The sequence below is a fragment of the Oncorhynchus gorbuscha genome, linkage group LG07 (assembly GCF_021184085.1).
Source record: "Oncorhynchus gorbuscha isolate QuinsamMale2020 ecotype Even-year linkage group LG07, OgorEven_v1.0, whole genome shotgun sequence".
NCBI classification, from domain to species: domain Eukaryota; kingdom Metazoa; phylum Chordata; class Actinopteri; order Salmoniformes; family Salmonidae; genus Oncorhynchus; species Oncorhynchus gorbuscha.
In genome coordinates, this window is record NC_060179.1 from 55298418 (window position 1) to 55317445 (window position 19028).

The 19028-nt window shown below is 47.9% G+C and overlaps 1 protein-coding gene across 1 annotated transcript in view; it reads left to right on the top strand.

Moving 5' to 3' along the window:
• Positions 1-549: 549 nt before the first annotated feature.
• LOC124040057 (protein kinase C epsilon type-like) overlaps positions 550-19028 on the top strand; it is a 22085-nt gene continuing 3606 nt past the window's right edge. The window contains exons 1-14 of the mRNA XM_046356829.1: positions 550-1667; positions 1881-2027; positions 6652-6715; positions 8396-8561; positions 9345-9379; positions 9616-9704; positions 9954-10083; positions 10341-10483; positions 10558-10633; positions 10785-10957; positions 14353-14526; positions 17912-18066; positions 18220-18358; positions 18572-18760. Coding sequence (XP_046212785.1) covers positions 1467-1667; positions 1881-2027; positions 6652-6715; positions 8396-8561; positions 9345-9379; positions 9616-9704; positions 9954-10083; positions 10341-10483; positions 10558-10633; positions 10785-10957; positions 14353-14526; positions 17912-18066; positions 18220-18358; positions 18572-18760 — 1881 coding nt within the window. The 5' untranslated portion in view covers positions 550-1466. The remainder of the gene's footprint in view (positions 1668-1880; positions 2028-6651; positions 6716-8395; positions 8562-9344; positions 9380-9615; positions 9705-9953; positions 10084-10340; positions 10484-10557; positions 10634-10784; positions 10958-14352; positions 14527-17911; positions 18067-18219; positions 18359-18571; positions 18761-19028) is intronic.

Here is a 19028-nt window from a genome sequence, read left to right on the forward strand (position 1 = left end):
ATATACAATTATAAAACTTCAGAAGCTATTTCAAATAGGCCTACATTTTCTTGGTCCCAGAGTCATGAAATGTTCAGAGTAGGCTACATTTGAGCGGAGTTAGCCAACTGCTTTCAATAGCCTATCCCTGCATGTAAAAAAGGAAAACAGGCTAAAATTGAGTAACATGGTTTTCATCCAACAGCAATGGGATGAACTAAAAGCCCTTTGCGGATTCCCTGTGTGTGTATATATATGTGTGTGCGCGCGCATGACAGTAGACATCACGGAGATGGATATAATGTATGACATCATAGCAAGGACACAGTCAAGCTTTCATCAACACAGTCTTGTGTCCTTAGGTAAACCACTGGATTTGAACCGTGGTTGTCTGCGCAGTCAGTGCGCCACAAGACTGTTAGTCCGCTGAGCTAAAGCCAAACCATTAGGCTATTCATCAGTGTACCGAACCATCTCTTCTACACGCGTTTGTGTGTGTGTGTATCGTTTCGTTGGGCAGAGAGGCTGTCTGATTGACCATATTGGGTGTGGTATCTTGAACACACAAACACACACACACAATCCCTTATCCGGCGTAGAAGGCAAGCGGCGCGGCTGACGCGTTTTGCGCATTTCCTGAAGCTCGCACTCACACTGGGAAACCGCTGCTGGCTAGAGAAACGGGTGAACGCGCACAGGGAGAGATATAGGGAGAGAAAGAGAGAGATATAGGGAGAGAAAAAGAGAGAGAGAGGAACACGACAGACATATTGAGGGGGACCGATAGCCTGTCACTGGTTAGCACTTTAAACCGTGGGACCCACCGGATAAGCAGACAGACATCCCGGGAAAGAAAAGAACCAGTGCTGTTCAAGACATATTCTGTCGGAGCTGTTTACTGAGTCGAGCTGCTTACAGCCGGCACGAGACATGGTGGAGGGATCGCGGATGTCTAGGTCTCCTCCCCCGCCCTGAGCCCGGGACAGCAGCTGCTCTACCGGGTACAGTCTCTGATCAGATGATCAGGACCGGAGCCGTTCTCTGTGATTCATCATCGGGCTTCTCTCCTTTCTTCCCACCACCGAGACCTATTCTATAGCGTCGTTATTCGTTATTTCTGCTAACGACAACCCTCTATATCTCTGCCATCTGCACGGGACGGACTGTAAACAAACAGAGGGCACCGTCTGTCGTCTGGCCCGACCTGGTTTGGCGCAAGCGGGCTCGGTACCTGACTGTGGGGTGTGTTCTATAGACTATATTAAGAGCAAAGAGGGGTGTTTTTACCCATGTTTACGTTTTAACATGGCCGTGTGTGTGAGGCAGTGTGTGTAGGCTATGTGTGTGTATCTGTGACAGTGTGTTGTAAATGTCTGACTGTTTGAATGGATTCTGGGATGTAGGATTACCTATCTAATATGGTGACTAGTTAGAAAGAACAGACTTACAGACAGACGGACCATCTGCACACACACATACACGCCACCATGCCAGTGTTCAGTGGGGTGTTGAAGGTGCGTGTGTGTGAGGCGGTGGATTTGAAGCCCACCCCCTGGGCACTCCGCCATGCAGGTGGGAAGAACTCATCCTCATTCCTCCTGGACCCCTACCTCACCCTCAACCTGGACCAGACCCACCTGGGACAGACCTGCACCAAGAACAGAAGCAACTCACCTGCATGGAACCAGGTACTGTACCAGATCCACTTCTCCAGGGCAGGGCAACATTGGTGGCACACTTTTGCTTCAGCCCAACACAAACACCTGAACTCATCATGCGCTTCAGTTTAGGGCTAAAGGTTACAGAGGCAGACTAATGGACAGAAGGTGGCTGGTGTAAATCTGGCCAGTTGGATATAAATGGACAAAATATATATTATTCTAGTCTATTTTTATTTGTAGGACTTTACAGCCCAGATGACGGACGGACGGAAATTGGAGATGTCAGTGTTCCATGATGCACCAATCGGATATGACGACTTTGTGGCGAACTGCACCATACAGCTGGAGGACATTCTGCAGAATGGCAGCACGCACTACCAGGCCTGGGTAGGAAGACGTGTGTGTGTGTGTGTGTGTGTGTGTGTGTGTGTGTGTGTGTGTGTGTGTGTGTGTGTGTGTGTGTGTGTGTGTGTGTGTGTGTGTGTGTGTGTGTGTGTGTGTGTGTGTGTGTGTGTGAGAATCATGACTATCCTTGCCTGAAACATGAATACATCCTCAAGCTAATGCATAGGCTTTAGCTCAGCAGGCTAACAGAGTTTGTGGCACACAGGCTAAATACATTTCGTAACATTTGTGTCTGTCCGTACCTGTGTGTGACGTGTAGAGGTTGAGGGGGCCTGCTGAGGGCTGGGCTGGTGAGTATGTACAGTGCCTGCAGAAAGTGTTCATGCTCCTTGATTTATGACACATGTTGATGTGTTACAGCCTGATTTCAACATGGATTGATATTGTCTGCAAACAAAATCCCATAATGACAAAGTGAAAACCTGTTTTTTTTTTAGAAATGTTTGTAAATTTATTGAAAATGAAATACACAAATATAATATCTCATTACATAAATATTCACACCCCAGAGTCAATACCTGTTAGAATCACCATTGGCTGTGATTACAGCTGTGAGTCTTTCTGGGTAAGTCTCTAAGAGCTTTGCACACCTGGATTGTACAATATTTGCACATTTAAAAATATATATATATATATATTCTTCAAGCTCTGTCAAGTTGGTTGTTGATCATTGCTAGACAGCCATTTTCAAGTCTTGCCATAGATTTTCAACCTGATTCAAATCAAAACTGTAACTAGGCCATTCAGGAACATTCAATGTCCTCTTGGTAAGGAACTCCAGTGTCTATTTGTCCTTGTGTTGTAGGTTATTGTCCGGCTGAAAGGTGAATTAATCTACCAATGTCTGGTGGAAAGCAGACTGAACCAGGTTTTCCTCTAGGATTTTGCCAGTGCTTAGCTTTATTCCATTTCTTTATAACCCCCAAAAGTCCTTGCCGATGACAAGCATACCCATAACATGATGCAGCCACCACCATGCTTGAAGATATATAGAGTGGTACTCAGTGATGTGTATTCAGGACATCTTTTGCAGTTTTACTTTAGTGCATGTTTTGTCATTTTTATTCTGTACCGGCTTCCTACTTTTCACTTTGTCATTTAGGTTAGTATTGTGGATTAACTACAATGTTGTTGATCCATCCTCAGTTCATTCCTATCAAAGCCATTAAACTCTGTAAATGTCACAATTGGCCTCATGGTGAAATCTCTGAGCAGTTTCCTTCCTCTCCTGCAACTGAGTTAGGAAGGGCACCTGTATCTTTGTAGTGACTGGGTGTGATCATCCATGTGGTGACCATGCAAGGTGTAATCAATACCTTCACCAAGGGATATTACATTTCTGCTTTTTTTACATTTCACCCATCTAGCAATAGATGCCCTTCGTTGGAAAACTTCCCTGGTCTGTGTGGTTGAATCTCTGTTTGAAATTTACTTCTCGACTGAGGGACCTTACAGATAATTGTATGCGTGGGGGTACAGAGACGAGGTATTCTTTCAAAAATCATGTTAAACATTATTATTGCACACAGAGTGAGTCCATGCAACTTATTATGTGACCTGTTAAGCCAATTTTCTACTCCAAAGCGTATTTAGGCTTGCATAACAAAGGGGTTGAATACTCATTGACTCAAGACATTTCAGCTTTTCATTTTGAATACATTTCTAAAAACATAATTCCATTATGGGGTATTGTGTGTAGGCCAGTGACACAAAATCCAAATGTAATCATTTTATAATTCAGGCTGTAACACAACAGGGTGTGAATACTTTCTGAAGGCACTGTAACACACACACACACACACACATACACCCCCCCCCCCAGGGTTTCCTGTCCTGCTCTGTCAACCGGTATGAGGTCAAAGTGTACAGATCAATGGATCACTCTGATGATCGATCAGTTTTTATTGAAGAGCCAGCCAAGTCAATACTCTCTCTCTGTACTGCTACAGCTAGTTACCCTTTCCCTTCCTCTCCTGTCTCTGTGGTGACATCACTGACTATGGCCTCCTGGGTAATAACTGGATGGTTGCCGGGCAGTGACATCACTGGCTACGCCCCTCAGTGACCCTCTGTAGAAGTAGGCCAGACTGGGCTTAAGATGCCCTTGTAAACACACACACACACACACACACACACAAATGGGCCAGTGCATTCACAAGCACAAAGGCACTGGAAAAGGAAACCTGATCAACAATACAGTGTGTATGTGTGTATCTAGTGTGTGTGTATCTAGTGTGTGTGTATCTAGTGTGTGTGTATCTAGTGTGTGTGTATCTAGTGTGTGTGTGTCTAGTGTGTGTGTATCTAGTGTGTGTGTATCTAGTGTGTGTGTATCTAGTGTGTGTGTATCTAGTGTGTGTGTATCTAGTGTGTGTCATATATGGCCTTAGTGAAAGGGAAGCAATAGGGTGAAATTTGAAAACTCTCTTTCTGTGTTTGTATATAAGTGTGTGTGTTTGCTGAAATCTCAATTCTGAGAATTTGTCTTTGATGTTGGAGGCTGTCATCGAACCCAAACTCTCCAGAGAGAGGGAAAGGATGGATCTTTATTCAGACATTTTAATTGATCTATTTAAACAATGTATCAACGTTTCTGTTGCCATTATTACACATGTACCCACTAATGAATTTCCCTATTATATCTCGAGATGTACTAGTCATCAGTAACAATGCATGTCATTTTAATATGATGTTATTGGGGTTTCACTGTGATTTTAAAAAAGTGATTGTATTAATAAATAGCATTTGAAACTGGAGGGAGAAGAAGAGGGACAGAGAGATGATGACAGGAAGGGGTGCAGACACAGTGGAAGTGTAACGTGAGGTGTGTGTGTGTGAACTGCCAGTGTGTGTGTGTGTGTGTGTGTGTGTGTGTGTGTGTGTGTGTGTGTGTGTGTGTGTGTGTGTGTGTGTGTGTGTGTGTGTGTGTGTGTGTGTGTGTGTGTGTGTATGTGTGTCAGGTAGTGAGAACTCAGATGTGTATTTAATGCTGGCCTCAGTCTCCAACCTACTTTAGGTTCCCTAGACACCAGACACTTACAGATCACACTCAATGATACAGTGTGTGTGTGTGGCTAGGGCTGTATCCCTGCATTCTAATTGGCTAACCGGATTAATGAGGTGAACTAATTTTTCCATGTCCATGGCGACAGTAAAGTACTTAAAGTCTCAGCCAGGCAATTTCTCTGAGTGTGTGATTCTAACTTAGCCATATTGTTGTATGTGTGTGTGTGTGTGTGTGTGTGTGTATGTGTGTTTATATTAGGTCTACATATGTATTGTTCTGTGTGCCTGTGTGTGGTGGCAGATCTGCTGTATGACAGGCAGAGCGTTGCGTAAGAGGATCTACGGCTGTCCAGAGCTTAACCAAGGATTTAAACCCCATCCCTCTCTAAATCTCTATCCCTCTCTATCACTCTCTATCACTATCACTCTATCACACTCTATCACTCCATCCCTCTCTATCCCTCTCTATCACTCTCTCTCTCACTATCACTCCATCCCTCTCTAAATCTCTATCCCTCTCTATCACTATCACTATCACTCCATCCCTCTCTATCACTCTCTCTCTCACACTATCACTCCATCCCTCTCTATCACTATCACACTCTATCACTCTCTATCACTATCACTCCATCCCTCTCTATCACTCTCTCTCTCGATCACTCTCTCACTATATCACACTCTATCACTCCATCCCTCTCTATCACTCCATCCCTCTCTATCACTATCACTCTCTATCACTATCACTCCATCCCTCTCTATCACTATATCACACTATATCACCCCATCCCTCTCTATCACTCTCTCTCTATCACTATGACTCTATCACACTCTCACTCTATCCCTCTCTATCACTCTCTCTCTATCACTATCACTCTATCACTCCATCCCTCTCTATCACTATCACTCTCTATCACTCTCTCTATCACTCTCTCTCTCTCTCTCTCTATCACTATCACTCTATCACACTCTATCACTCCATCCCTCTCTATCACTATCACTCTATCATACTCTATCACTCCATCCCTCTCTATCACTCTCTATCACTATCACTTTATCACACTCTATCACTCCATCCCCCTATCACTCTCTCTCTATCACTATCACACTCTATCACTCTCTCAATCACTCTCTCTCTCTCTCTCTCTCTCTCTCTCTCTCTCTCTCTCTCTCTCTCTCTCTCTCTCTCTCTCTCTCTCTCTCTCTCTCTCTCTCTCTCTCTCTCTCTCTCTCTCTCCCCCCTGGAAAATGTAAAATACTTGTGAGGCCAGCTGCCATTGACGCTATGAAGGGTAGCAGGTAGCCTAGGTTACAGAAGCAGGTTCAAATCCTGGTGTGGGTAATAAAACCAGTTAGAATGAACTGACAATACTTACCTGTCCCCAGGAGCTATAGGTGCTCCTCTCAACAATATGTGTTTGAATGTATGGATGTTGGAGATACATTTCCGTCATAACGGTTGGACTATACTACTATTCCAGGATGTCATTGGTATGTGTGTGCATGTGTGTGGGTGGGGGGGTGGGGGTGGGTGTGTGTGTGTGTGTGGGGGGGGTGCATACAGTGTGTTGTACATCAAAACAGACTGTCTTTCTCTCTCCAGGTTGATTTAGAACCAGAGGGGAAGGTCTATGTGATTATCGATCTGTCAGGATCTTCTACTGAAGGTAAAACTACTCTACCCACAACCCTCTGCTCCACCCACAGCCTCCTGTTCTACCCACCATCCTCTGCTCCCCCCACAATCTACTGTTCTACCCATAGAGAGCGAGGTCAGACACCAGCCCTAGGGCTATTGTTGGAAGGCCAGTCAGCAGAGCTCTGTGTGTGCGTGTGTGTGTGTGTGACTCTCAATCGATTCTCACCCCTTTGTCCTACACCCCGTCTCACACAAGCTCTGACTCTCTCTCTCTCTCTCTCTCGCTCTCTCTCTCTCTCCCCCTCTCGATCCCCCTCAACATGTCAGTGACTAGATCAATATGATATTGCAGTCTGATGCCTGACAATGTAGATGTTGTGGCGTTTAATCATTGGTTAATTTGTGCAGCTGCTTCCCTGACCCCCCCTCACACCTGAACTTCCTCCCAGTTCAGCTAGCTAATTTATGCTAATATATGCGTATTATTCATTTGTAATACATTTGTATATAAGGGTGGGCAAGAACTGGAGAGTCAAAAAGAATGAGAGAGAAGGGTGAGTGAGAGAGAGAGAGAGAGAGAGAGAGAAGGGTGAGTGAGTGAGGAGAGAAAGAGGAGGTATTTTTAGGAGTTATTTTCTCTGCAATCTGTTCTGTGCTGCTCAGGGGCCTTCTCTCGTCCCCTCCCTTCCCCTCCCTTCATCATCTCTCTTTCTTCTGCTGCGTATCCTCCTATAATTCTTCTACCTCTACTTCACCATCCGCTCCTCTTCACTCCCTTTACCCTGGTTGTTGAGCTCTTCTATACATTCCCCCCCCATCACTCCTCTCTCACTTTTCCTTATTTGAGATCCTCTGTGATTGCGTGTGCTTGTGGGTGTGTGCTGTGATTGGTCAGTAAGTGTTCTGTGAGTTCATAGTACACCCGTCTCCACGGCAATCACTCACACCTGCCTAACCCCGCCCCTCTGTGTGGTGTGTGTGAACAGATGGATGATGTATTATGTAAAACACACTGATCTCAGTAATGGCCTGTTTAGCTGCTCCACTTTCTCGTTTTCTCTCTCAAACACACACACACGCAACAATGCACGCACAAATGCACGCACGTACACACACACACACACACACACACACACACACACACACACACACACACACACACACACACACACACACACACACACACACACACACACACACACACACACACACACACACACACACACACACACACACACACACACACACACACACATCCTGTACACACACACAGTAACCACCTCTGCAAGACAACCTAGAGAGAGCAAGAGAGCGACAGACAGAGAGAGTAGGAGGAGTGGAGGTGGTTCTCTTGTCTCATAAGGCTAATTCGGTCCTAGGGACACAGAGAGAGGGAGAGATGGATGGAACGATGGGACTGGAAGAGAAGAAAATGTACATTTCTTCATATTCTGTCCTTTGTTGTCGTGCCCACACAGAAAGACATAAAGAGAGGTAGAGGAGGACGGAGAAAGCGAGGGAGAAAGATACTGTACTTTTAGGAACGATCTCGTGTGCCCAATCCACAATCGGACCCGAGCCTCTACCCCTACCCCTGACCTCCCTTAGGCACTGGTGGAGATCTTACAGGATAAGTAATATGGTGCATGGAGGGATTTGGGATTTTGCGAATTGGACCCTTCTTTAATGCTGCCTGTCTGTTCGTTAGCCTCGGCAGCCAATGAGAATGAGGAGCGTGTGTTCCGAGAGCGGATTGGTCCTCGGCGGCGGCAGGGGGCCGTCCGGAGGCGTGTTCACCAGGTTAATGGTCACAAGTTCATGGCTACGTATCTACGGCAGCCGACCTACTGCTCACACTGCCGAGACTTCATCTGGTGAGAAACACATACACACACCAGCATCAGCCCTCTGTTCCATCCTAGAGCTTCCTCTGCTGGTGAGACCCAGATTAAGCAGCTCAGAAATCAGCCCCAGTAATTATCATAGAATACACTACATGACCATAAGTATGGGGACATGCTATAACAGCCTCAACTCTTCTAGGAAGGCTTTCCACTAGATGTTGGAACATTGCTGCGGGGACTTGCTTCTATTCAGCCACAAGAGCATTAGTGAGGTTGGGCAATTAGGCCTGGCTCACAGTCGGCATTCCAATTAATCCCAAAGAAGTTTGATGGGGTTGAGGTCAGGGCTCTGTGCATGCCAGTCAAGTTCTTCCACACTGATCTCTACAAACCATTCCTGTATGAAGCTCGCTTTGTGCACAGGGGCATTGTCATGCTGAAACAGGAAAGGGCCTTCCCTAAACCACTGCCACAAAGTTCGAAGCACAGAATCGTCTAGAATGTCATTGTATAATGTAGCACTAATTTGAAAGCATGTCCATATACTTTTGGGGATGTAGTGTATTTATATTTTAGTCACTTAGTAGACACTCTTATCCAGAGCTACTTTCAGGAGCAATTAGGGTTAAGTGACTTGCTAAAGGGCACATCGGCAGATTTTTCACCTAGTTGGCTCAGGAATTCAAACCAGCTGCCTTTCGGTTTCTGGCCCAATGCTCTTAACCGATAGGCTACCTGCTGCCAATATCCCTGTTTTCTCTACAAAATGCTGACTTTCTCTCTTTCTCACCCTCTCTCTTTGATTTGATATAGGGGGGTACTGGGAAAGCAGGGTTACCAATGCCAGGGTGAGTACAAGTCGTCTGTGTCTGTCTTTCTGCGTGGGTTCATGCATTATTATGCTGGTTCTAGTGATACCTGAGCATTCTAGAATGAATCGAGACATTTTTGAGTTGTCTTTCTTTTGTATTCATATTGTGTGTTGTTCAGTGTCCACTTAAAAGTGTGCAATTGTGGAAGTGTGTAGTTGTGTAATTGAGGAAGTGTGTAATTGTGGAAGTGTGTAATTGTGTGTTTGTTGCAGTGTGCACGTGTGTGGTCCACAAGCGCTGCCATGAGCACATCATCACTAAGTGTGCCGGGATGAAGAAGCAGGAGGATACACCGGAGGAGGTATTGTGGACTGTTGTTGATCAACATGGGCACCATAGAGTTATGGCCACCATGATGTAATTTGGTTTGGAAACACAAACTTCTGTCAATTATAAACTATAGGCCTAAGTTCCTCTGTGCGCTGAGTATAACTGTGTGCAGAGAGATGCTCTTATATACTAGGTGTAGATTCCAATCACAGCTCCAAACTCTCCCTAACTCTCCCACCCTCCTTCCCTTTCTCCCTCCTTCACCCCTCCCTCTCTCCAGGTTGGTGCCCAGAGGTTTAGTGTCAACATGCCTCATAAGTTCAGCAACCACAACTACAAGGCCCCTACCTTCTGTGACCACTGTGGATCTTTACTATGGGGACTAATGAGGCAGGGTCTGCAATGCAAGGGTATGGCACCTGTGTGTGTGTGTGTGTGTGTGTGTGTGTGTGTGTGTGTGTGTGTGTGTGTGTGTGTGTGTGTGTGTGTGTGTGTGTGTGTGTGTGTGTGTGTGTGTGTGTGTGTGTGTGTGTGTGTGTGTGTGTGTGTGTGTGTGTGTGTGTGTGTGGTAGTATGCAAGGTGGGTGTTCATTGTCAATAGACAATGTAAGTATAATGTAGCTCCTAACTATGACGTGTGTGTGTGTGTGTGTGTGTGTGTGTGTAGTGTGTAAGATGAATGTCCACAAGAGGTGTGAGGCCAACGTAGCTCCCAACTGCGGGGTGGATGCCAAAGGCATCGCCAAAGTCCTGGCTGAAATGGGAGTCACCCCTGACAAGATCTCCACTACCGCACAGCGCAGGAAAAAGGTATACACACACACTGACGACGGCAACGATGACAATGTTGACGATAACCGTCTCTTTCCCCTCTCTCTCTCTAGTTACCCCCAGGGCTGGACTCCCAGTCACCTTCAGAACTCTCAGACGAGCTTCCCCTCACCTCCCCCTCACAGCAAGGTAATACACAAACACACACACGCTCACACACACACACACACACACACACATGGTCACAAACATACTCGAAGACACAGAGTTGTCTGACTTCCTTTGTGTGTGTGTGTGTGTGTGTGTGCGTGTGCGTGTGTGTGTGCGTGTGTGTGTGTAGAGCTGTCCGAGTTGGAGCGGCTACAACAGGGGACGTCACTAGAGATGCAGGGCTCTCCCTCCTCCTCCACCTCCTCCTACGCCTCCTCTACCTCGCGGGAGAACGGAGCAGTGAAGAGGACGCTCAAAGACTTCAGTTTCATTAAGGTCCTGGGGAAAGGAAGCTTTGGGAAGGTGAGAAGGAGGGCGAGGGAGGAGCGTAGGTCTGTGGCGGCCGTGACATTTTGTCAGCCGGTAACTGTCATGCAAATACCTGCCGGTCACACGGTTAATTGACCGTTAAATGATCATAAACACATTTAGCATCTGCGGGCACAGCCTACGAGCCACAGATGCAGACCTTTTGAACATCTACATTTAAAAAAATAAAACAACGTAATAAATCCATTAATACAGCCTACACCAGAGATGGGCAGCTCCACTTTTCCCCCATCCCTAGCGGATACCGCCTGTTAAACTAATTGCGTTCTAATCTGAAGATCATAATTAGGCGATTATTGGAGTCAGGTGTGTTAGCTGGGGCCGGAGCAGAAGGTGTGACACCAAATCAGGCCTCCGAGGACTGGAGTTGCCCATCCCGATCCTAGGTCTAAAGGCAGGTCTAAAGGCAGGTCTAAAGAAAACATGATGTGAAGGAAATGTAGCCTATTTCAGATGAACAAAATAGCGTATTCTGAGTCGTTCTTATGTTTGGCCCTGATCTGGCTATGCCATATGGCTACGGGCTCCACTAGTTGATTTAGCAGACAATATTAGCTTATAATTCCCGTGGCATTATTATTTTATGTTATTTTATAGTTAGAAGAATACAATTGAACATAGCTGAATAAAATTGAAAGGATATTTTTCTCAGGTAGTGCACACATGCAGCTATTCTGTGTTGAGTGGTTAACAAAGAAACCGGTCCTCCTATATGCTTCATTTAGAGTTATTTATGCAACTTTACTTGTGATACAAACGTTGGGCTATATGTTTTGATTTCTAATACATTCTAAGGCTGCATGATGCTGCTCTAATGATGATTTGAAAAAAGTCACATGAAAGGTTGCCCCAATGCTTTTTTTGGTTGCTACATGATTCCATGTGTGTTATTTCATAGTTTTGATGTCTTCACTATTATTCTACAATGTAGAAAATAGTCCAAATAAAGAACACCCCTTGAATGAGTAGGTGTGTCCAAACCTTTGACTGGTACTGTAATTACAAATCATTTGTAGACTGCAAATTGACCGCAAAAAGCCCAAACAGATATCATGTTTGACTGAAACATAATCATTTTAAACCTTTCTTACATTTGTATACAATCACCTGTCTCTCTATTATGCATGGGAATACCTGGGAACAGATTTCTTAAATTAAAATCATTTGGAGCTGATTTCCAAGTGTTATTACCATATTATTCTTTTGCTCAAAACTCCCCCCCCCCCCCCCCAAAAAAAAAATAACCCAGCACTCGGCTGTCTATAGACTCTGGGCCCTCGAACCCTGTTCCTAGGCCTTTAGGTTACACTTGGGAGTTATTTGGCCACTTGAGTTGTGATACAAACCTTATCAGAACATATAGGCCCATGGGTCGTGCAGGAAGCGGCGCAGGTCCTAATCCAGGCACTTGTCATCTCCCGTCTGGATTACTGCAACTCGCTGTTGGCTGGGCTCCCTGCCTGTGCCATTAAACCCCTACAACTCATCCAGAACGCCGCAGCCCGTCTAGTGTTCAACCTTCCCAAGTTCTCTCACGTCACCCCGCTCCTCCGCTCTCTCCACTGGCTTCCAGTTGAAGCTCGCATCCGCTACAAGACCATGGTGCTTGCCTACGGAGCTGTGAGGGGAACGGCACCTCAGTACCTCCAGGCTCTGATCAGGCCCTACACCCAAATAAGGGCACTGCGTTCATCCACCTCTGGCCTGCTCGTCTCCCTACCACTGAGGAAGTACAGTTCCCGCTCAGCCCAGTCAAAACTGTTCGCTGCTCTGGCTCCCCAATGGTGGAACAAACTCCCTCACGACGCCAGGACAGCGGAGTCAATCACCACCTTCCGGAGACACCTGAAACCCCACCTCTTTAAGGAATACTTAGGATAGGATAAAGTAATCCTTCTCACCCCCCCCCTTAAAATATTTAGATGCACTATTGTAAAGTGGCTGTTCCACTGGATGTCATAAGGTGAATGCACCAATTTGTAAGTCGCTCTGGATAAGAGCGTCTGCTAAATGACTTAAATGTAAATGTTAAATGTTTCTGACCTTAAGGTTGCACACGCTGGGCGTCATTCCCATGTGAAAATATTCTCACCCACTATTCTCAATTCAATCATGTCTTTACATATACTAAATAATACATGTGTGAAATTATACTGAACAAAAAATATCAACGCAACATGTGTCGGTCCCATGTTTCATGAGCTGAAATAAAGGATCCCAGAAGTGTTTCATATATATGCACAAAAAGTGTATTTCTCTCAAATTTTGTGCACAAATTTGTTTACATTGCTGTTAGTGAGCATTTCTCCTTTGCCAAGATAATACATCCACCTGACATGTGTGGCATATCAAGAAGCTGATTAAACAGCAGGATCATTACACAGCTGCACCTCATGCTGGGGACAATAAAAGGCCAGTCTAACATGTTCAGTTTTGTCACACAACACAATGCCAATTTACTGATGGAGAAAAATACATGTCATCTGTATGCAGGGTAGCCTAGTGGTTAGAGCTTTGGACTAGTAACCGGAAGGTTGCAAGTTCAAATCCCCAAGCTGACAAGGTACAAATCTGACGTTCTGCCCCTGAACAGGCAGTTAACCCACTAGGCTGTCATTGAAAATAAGAATTTGTTCTTAACTGACTTGCCTAGTTAAATAAAGGTACTTTTATTTTATTTATTTTTTTTATAAATAAAAATGCACTTGAATAGCTTTTCCCACATCCCATTTTCATGCCATCAAGGTAGGCTACTCTGTTGTAAAGCAAAGCCACGTGCTTAATATTAGGACAGTTGATAAATTAATATAGTAGGCCTAGCTTATAGAAAGCTGATGGGATCCTCCTCTTTTTAGCGGAGGCCATCAAAACTCTGTTTTGTCACACAATTAGATAGCATAACCTATAGAAATATTGCACAACATGTGCTTATAGGAACGATAATTGAATTCCATCAACCAGCTATGAGGAGCTGGCTCTCGCTGCTCAACAGGTGATCCGATTTTACTCAAACTCTGATGAAGTGTTTGAAGTGATTTTTGATTGTATTTGCATTGATGTCAGTGTGATTAGAGGGACAATAGAGCGCTGAGTACCAGGCCATTAGCGTCTGGCCGTTAGCGAGGTCAGGTAGGCTACTAATGACCATCAGCGGCATCAGAGTGCAGTTTTGGAGAACCCTAGTTCCCGTGACTCAACTGGCCACCGTAACAGCCCTAGGAGGAGGGAAAGAGGAGGAAGGGACGGAGAATGGACATGGGGATGGAGCTGGCGTTTAAGGGCTGTGAGGAGGTGTAAAGTCTCTCTTTTTCTCTCTCGCCCCCCCTCCCTCTCGCCCCTCCCCTCTCCCCCCCCCACTCCCTCTGCAGGTGATGTTAGCAGAGCTGAAAGGCAGTGAGGAGGTGTTTGCAGTGAAGGTGTTGAAGAAGGATGTGATCCAGCAGGATGATGATGTGGACTGCACCCTGACAGAGAAGCGAATCCTGGCCCTGGCACGCACACACCCCTACCTCTGCCAGCTCTACTGCTGCTTCCAGACCCGGGTACACACTGCACACACCCCTACCTCTGCCAGCTCTACTGCTGCTTCCAGACACGGGTACACACTACACACACCCCTACCTCTGCCAGCTCTACTGCTGCTTCCAGACCCGGGGTACACACTACACACACCCCTACCTCTGCCAGCTCTACTGCTGCTTCCAGACCCGGGTACACACTACACACACCCCTACCTCTGCCAGCTCTACTGCTGCTTCCAGACACGGGTACACACTACACACACCCCTACCTCTGCCAGCTCTACTGCTGCTTCCAGACCCGGGTACACACTGCACACACCCCTACCTCTGCCAGCTCTACTGCTGCTTCCAGACACGGGTACACACTACACACACCCCTACCTCTGCCAGCTCTACTGCTGCTTCCAGACCCGGGTACACACTGCACACACCCCTACCTCTGCCAGCTCTACTGCTGCTTCCAGACACGGGTACACACTACACACACCCCTACCTCTGCCAGCTCTACTGCTGCTTCCAGACCCGGGTACACACTACACACACCCCTACCTCTGCCAGCTCTACTGCTGCTTCCAGACCCGGGTACACACTACACACCCCTACCTCTGCCAGCTCTACTGCTGCTTCCAGACACGGGTACACACTACACACACCCCTACCTCTGCCAGCTCTACTGCTGCTTCCAGACCCTTGTACACTACACACACCCCCCTACACACGGGTACACACACACCCCTACCTCTGGCAGCTCTACTGCTGCTTCCAGACACGGGTACACACTACACACACCCCTACCTCTGCCAGCTCTACTGCTGCTTCCAGACACGGGTACACACTACACACACCCCTACCTCTGCCAGCTCTACTGCTGCTTCCAGACACGGGTACACACTACACACACCTCTACCTCTGCCAGCTCTACTGCTGCTTCCAGACACGGGTACACACTACACACACCCCTACCTCTGCCAGCTCTACTGCTGCTTCCAGACACGGGTACACACTACACACACCCCTACCTCTGCCAGCTCTACTGCTGCTTCCAGACCCGGGTACACACTACACACACCCCTACCTCTGCCAGCTCTACTGCTGCTTCCAGACACGGGTACACACTACACACACCCCTACCTCTGCCAGCTCTACTGCTGCTTCCAGACACGGGTACACACTACACACACCCCTACCTCTGCCAGCTCTACTGCTGCTTCCAGACACGGGTACACACTACACACACCCCTACCTCTGCCAGCTCTACTGCTGCTTCCAGACACGGGTACACACTACACACACCCCTACCTCTGCCAGCTCTACTGCTGCTTCCAGACACGGGTACACACTACACACACCCCTACCTCTGCCAGCTCTACTGCTGCTTCCAGACACGGGTACACACTACACACACCCCTACCTCTGCCAGCTCTACTGCTGCTTCCAGACCCTTGTACACACTACACACACCCCTACCTCTGCCAGCTCTACTGCTGCTTCCAGACCCGGGTACACACTACACACACCCCTACCTCTGCCAGCTCTACTGCTGCTTCCAGACACGGGTACACACTACACACACCCCTACCTCTGCCAGCTCTACTGCTGCTTCCAGACCCGGGTACACACTACACACACCCCTACCTCTGCCAGCTCTACTGCTGCTTCCAGACACGGGTACACACTACACACACCCCTACCTCTGCCAGCTCTACTGCTGCTTCCAGACCGGGTACACACTACACACACCCCTACCTCTGCCAGCTCTACCTCTGCTGCTTCCAGACACGGGTACACACTACACACACCCCTACCTCTGCCAGCTCTACTGCTGCTTCCAGACCCGGGTACACACTACACACTCCCCTACCTCTGCCAGCTCTACTGCTGCTTCCAGACACGGGTACACACTACACACACCCCTACCTCTGCCAGCTCTACTGCTGCTTCCAGACCCGGGTACACACTACACACACCCCTACCTCTGCCAGCTCTACTGCTGCTTCCAGACACGGGTACACACTACACACACCCCTACCTCTGCCAGCTCTACTGCTGCTTCCAGACCCTTGTACACACTACACACACCCCTACCTCTGCCAGCTCTACTGCTGCTTCCAGACCCGGGTACACACTACACACACCCCTACCTCTGCCAGCTCTACTGCTGCTTCCAGACCCGGGTACACACTACACACTCCCCTACCTCTGCCAGCTCTACTGCTGCTTCCAGACACGGGTACACACTACACACACCCCTACCTCTGCCAGCTCTACTGCTGCTTCCAGACCCGGGTACACACTACACACACCCCTACCTCTGCCAGCTCTACTGCTGCTTCCAGACACGGGTACACACTACACACACCCCTACCTCTGCCAGCTCTACTGCTGCTTCCAGACCCGGGTACACACTACACACACCCCTACCTCTGCCAGCTCTACTGCTGCTTCCAGACACGGGTACACACTACACACACCCCTACCTCTGCCAGCTCTACTGCTGCTTCCAGACCCTTGTACACACTACACACACCCCTACCTCTGCCAGCTCTACTGCTGCTTCCAGACACGGGTACACACTACACACACCCCTACCTCTGCCAGCTCTACTGCTGCTTCCAGACACGGGTACACACTACACACACCCCTACCTCTGCCAGCTCTACTGCTGCTTCCAGACACGGGTACACACTACACACACCCCTACCTCTGCCAGCTCTACTGCTGCTTCCAGACACGGGTACACACTACACACACCCCTACCTCTGCCAGCTCTACTGCTGCTTCCAGACCCGGGTACACACTACACACACCCCTACCTCTGCCAGCTCTACTGCTGCTTCCAGACACGGGTACACACTACACACCCCTACCTCTGCCAGCTCTACTGCTGCTTCCAGACACGGGTACACACTACACACACCCCTACCTCTGCCAGCTCTACTGCTGCTTCCAGACACGGGTACACACTACACACACCCCTACCTCTGCCAGCTCTACTGCTGCTTCCAGACCCGGGTACACACTACAAACACCCCTACCTCTGCCAGCTCTACTGCTGCTTCCAGACACGGGTACACACTACACACACCCCTACCTCTGCCAGCTCTACTGCTGCTTCCAGACCCGGGTACACACTACACACACCCCTACCTCTGCCAGCTCTACTGCTGCTTCCAGACACGGGTACACACTACACACACCCCTACCTCTGCCAGCTCTACTGCTGCTTCCAGACACGGGTACACACTACACACACCCCTACCTCTGCCAGCTCTACTGCTGCTTCCAGACCCGGGTACACACTACAAACACCCCTACCACTGCCAGCTCTACTGCTGCTTCCAGACCCGGGTACACACTACACACACACATATACACTCACACCCCAACCCTCTCCCTGCTTCTCCAGGACCGTCTGTTCTTCGTGATGGAGTACGTGAACGGAGGTGACCTGATGTTTCAGATCCAACGCTCCAGGAAGTTTGACGAGGCTCGCTCGCGCTTCTACGCCGCTGAAGTTACCTCTGCACTCATGTTCCTGCACCGCAACGGGGTCATTTACAGGTAACGTCCGACCTTTAACCCCTGACCTTGAACCACAGCCCACACGTGCCGGCGCAACATGAGAATTATATCGTGGCAACTGCTGTTGTTGTATCAGTGTTATGTTTTTTGGTTGTTGGTGGCAACCATGTCCTCTCTTTCTCCCTCTCTCAGGGATCTGAAGTTAGATAACATATTGTTGGATGCAGAGGGCCACTGTAAGCTGGCAGACTTTGGCATGTGTAAGGAGGGCATCATCAATGGAGTCACCACCACCACATTCTGTGGCACGCCTGACTACATAGCCCCTGAGGTGAGCTGAGCCAGTGTTACACACATTTCTGCCCCCTACGGTGTTTTTAAAGCATCAGATGTTAAAGCGAACGATGATTGTGTGTGTGTGTGTGTGTGTGTGTGTGTGTGTGTGTGTGTGTGTGTGTGTGTGTGTGTGTGTGTGTGTGTGTGTGTGTGTGTGTGTGTGTGTGTGTGTGTGTGTGTGTGTGTGTGTGTGTGTGTGTGTGTATAGATCCTGCAGGAGTTGGAGTACGGTCCATCAGTGGACTGGTGGGCTCTGGGAGTGTTAATGTATGAGATGTTGGCTGGCCAGCCTCCGTTTGAAGCAGACAACGAAGACGATCTGTTTGAGTCTATCCTCCATGACGATGTCCTCTACCCTGTCTGGCTCAGCAAGGAGGCTGTATCCATCCTCAGAGCTGTACGTACCATCCCTCCATCATTATACACCTTTGTCTATCTCATCCCTCCATCATTATACACCTTTGTCTATCTCATCCCTCCATCATCCCTCTTACATCTGTGTGAACGGATATCTCCCTTTCTGTCTTTCTCTCTTTCTGTCTTTCTCTCTTTCTAGCTCTTTCTCTCTTTCTCGCTCTTTCTGTCTTTCTCTCTTTCTCGCTCTTTCTGTCTTTCTCTCTTTCTCGCTCTTTCTGTCTTTCTCTAACATCTTTGTGTCTGTACTG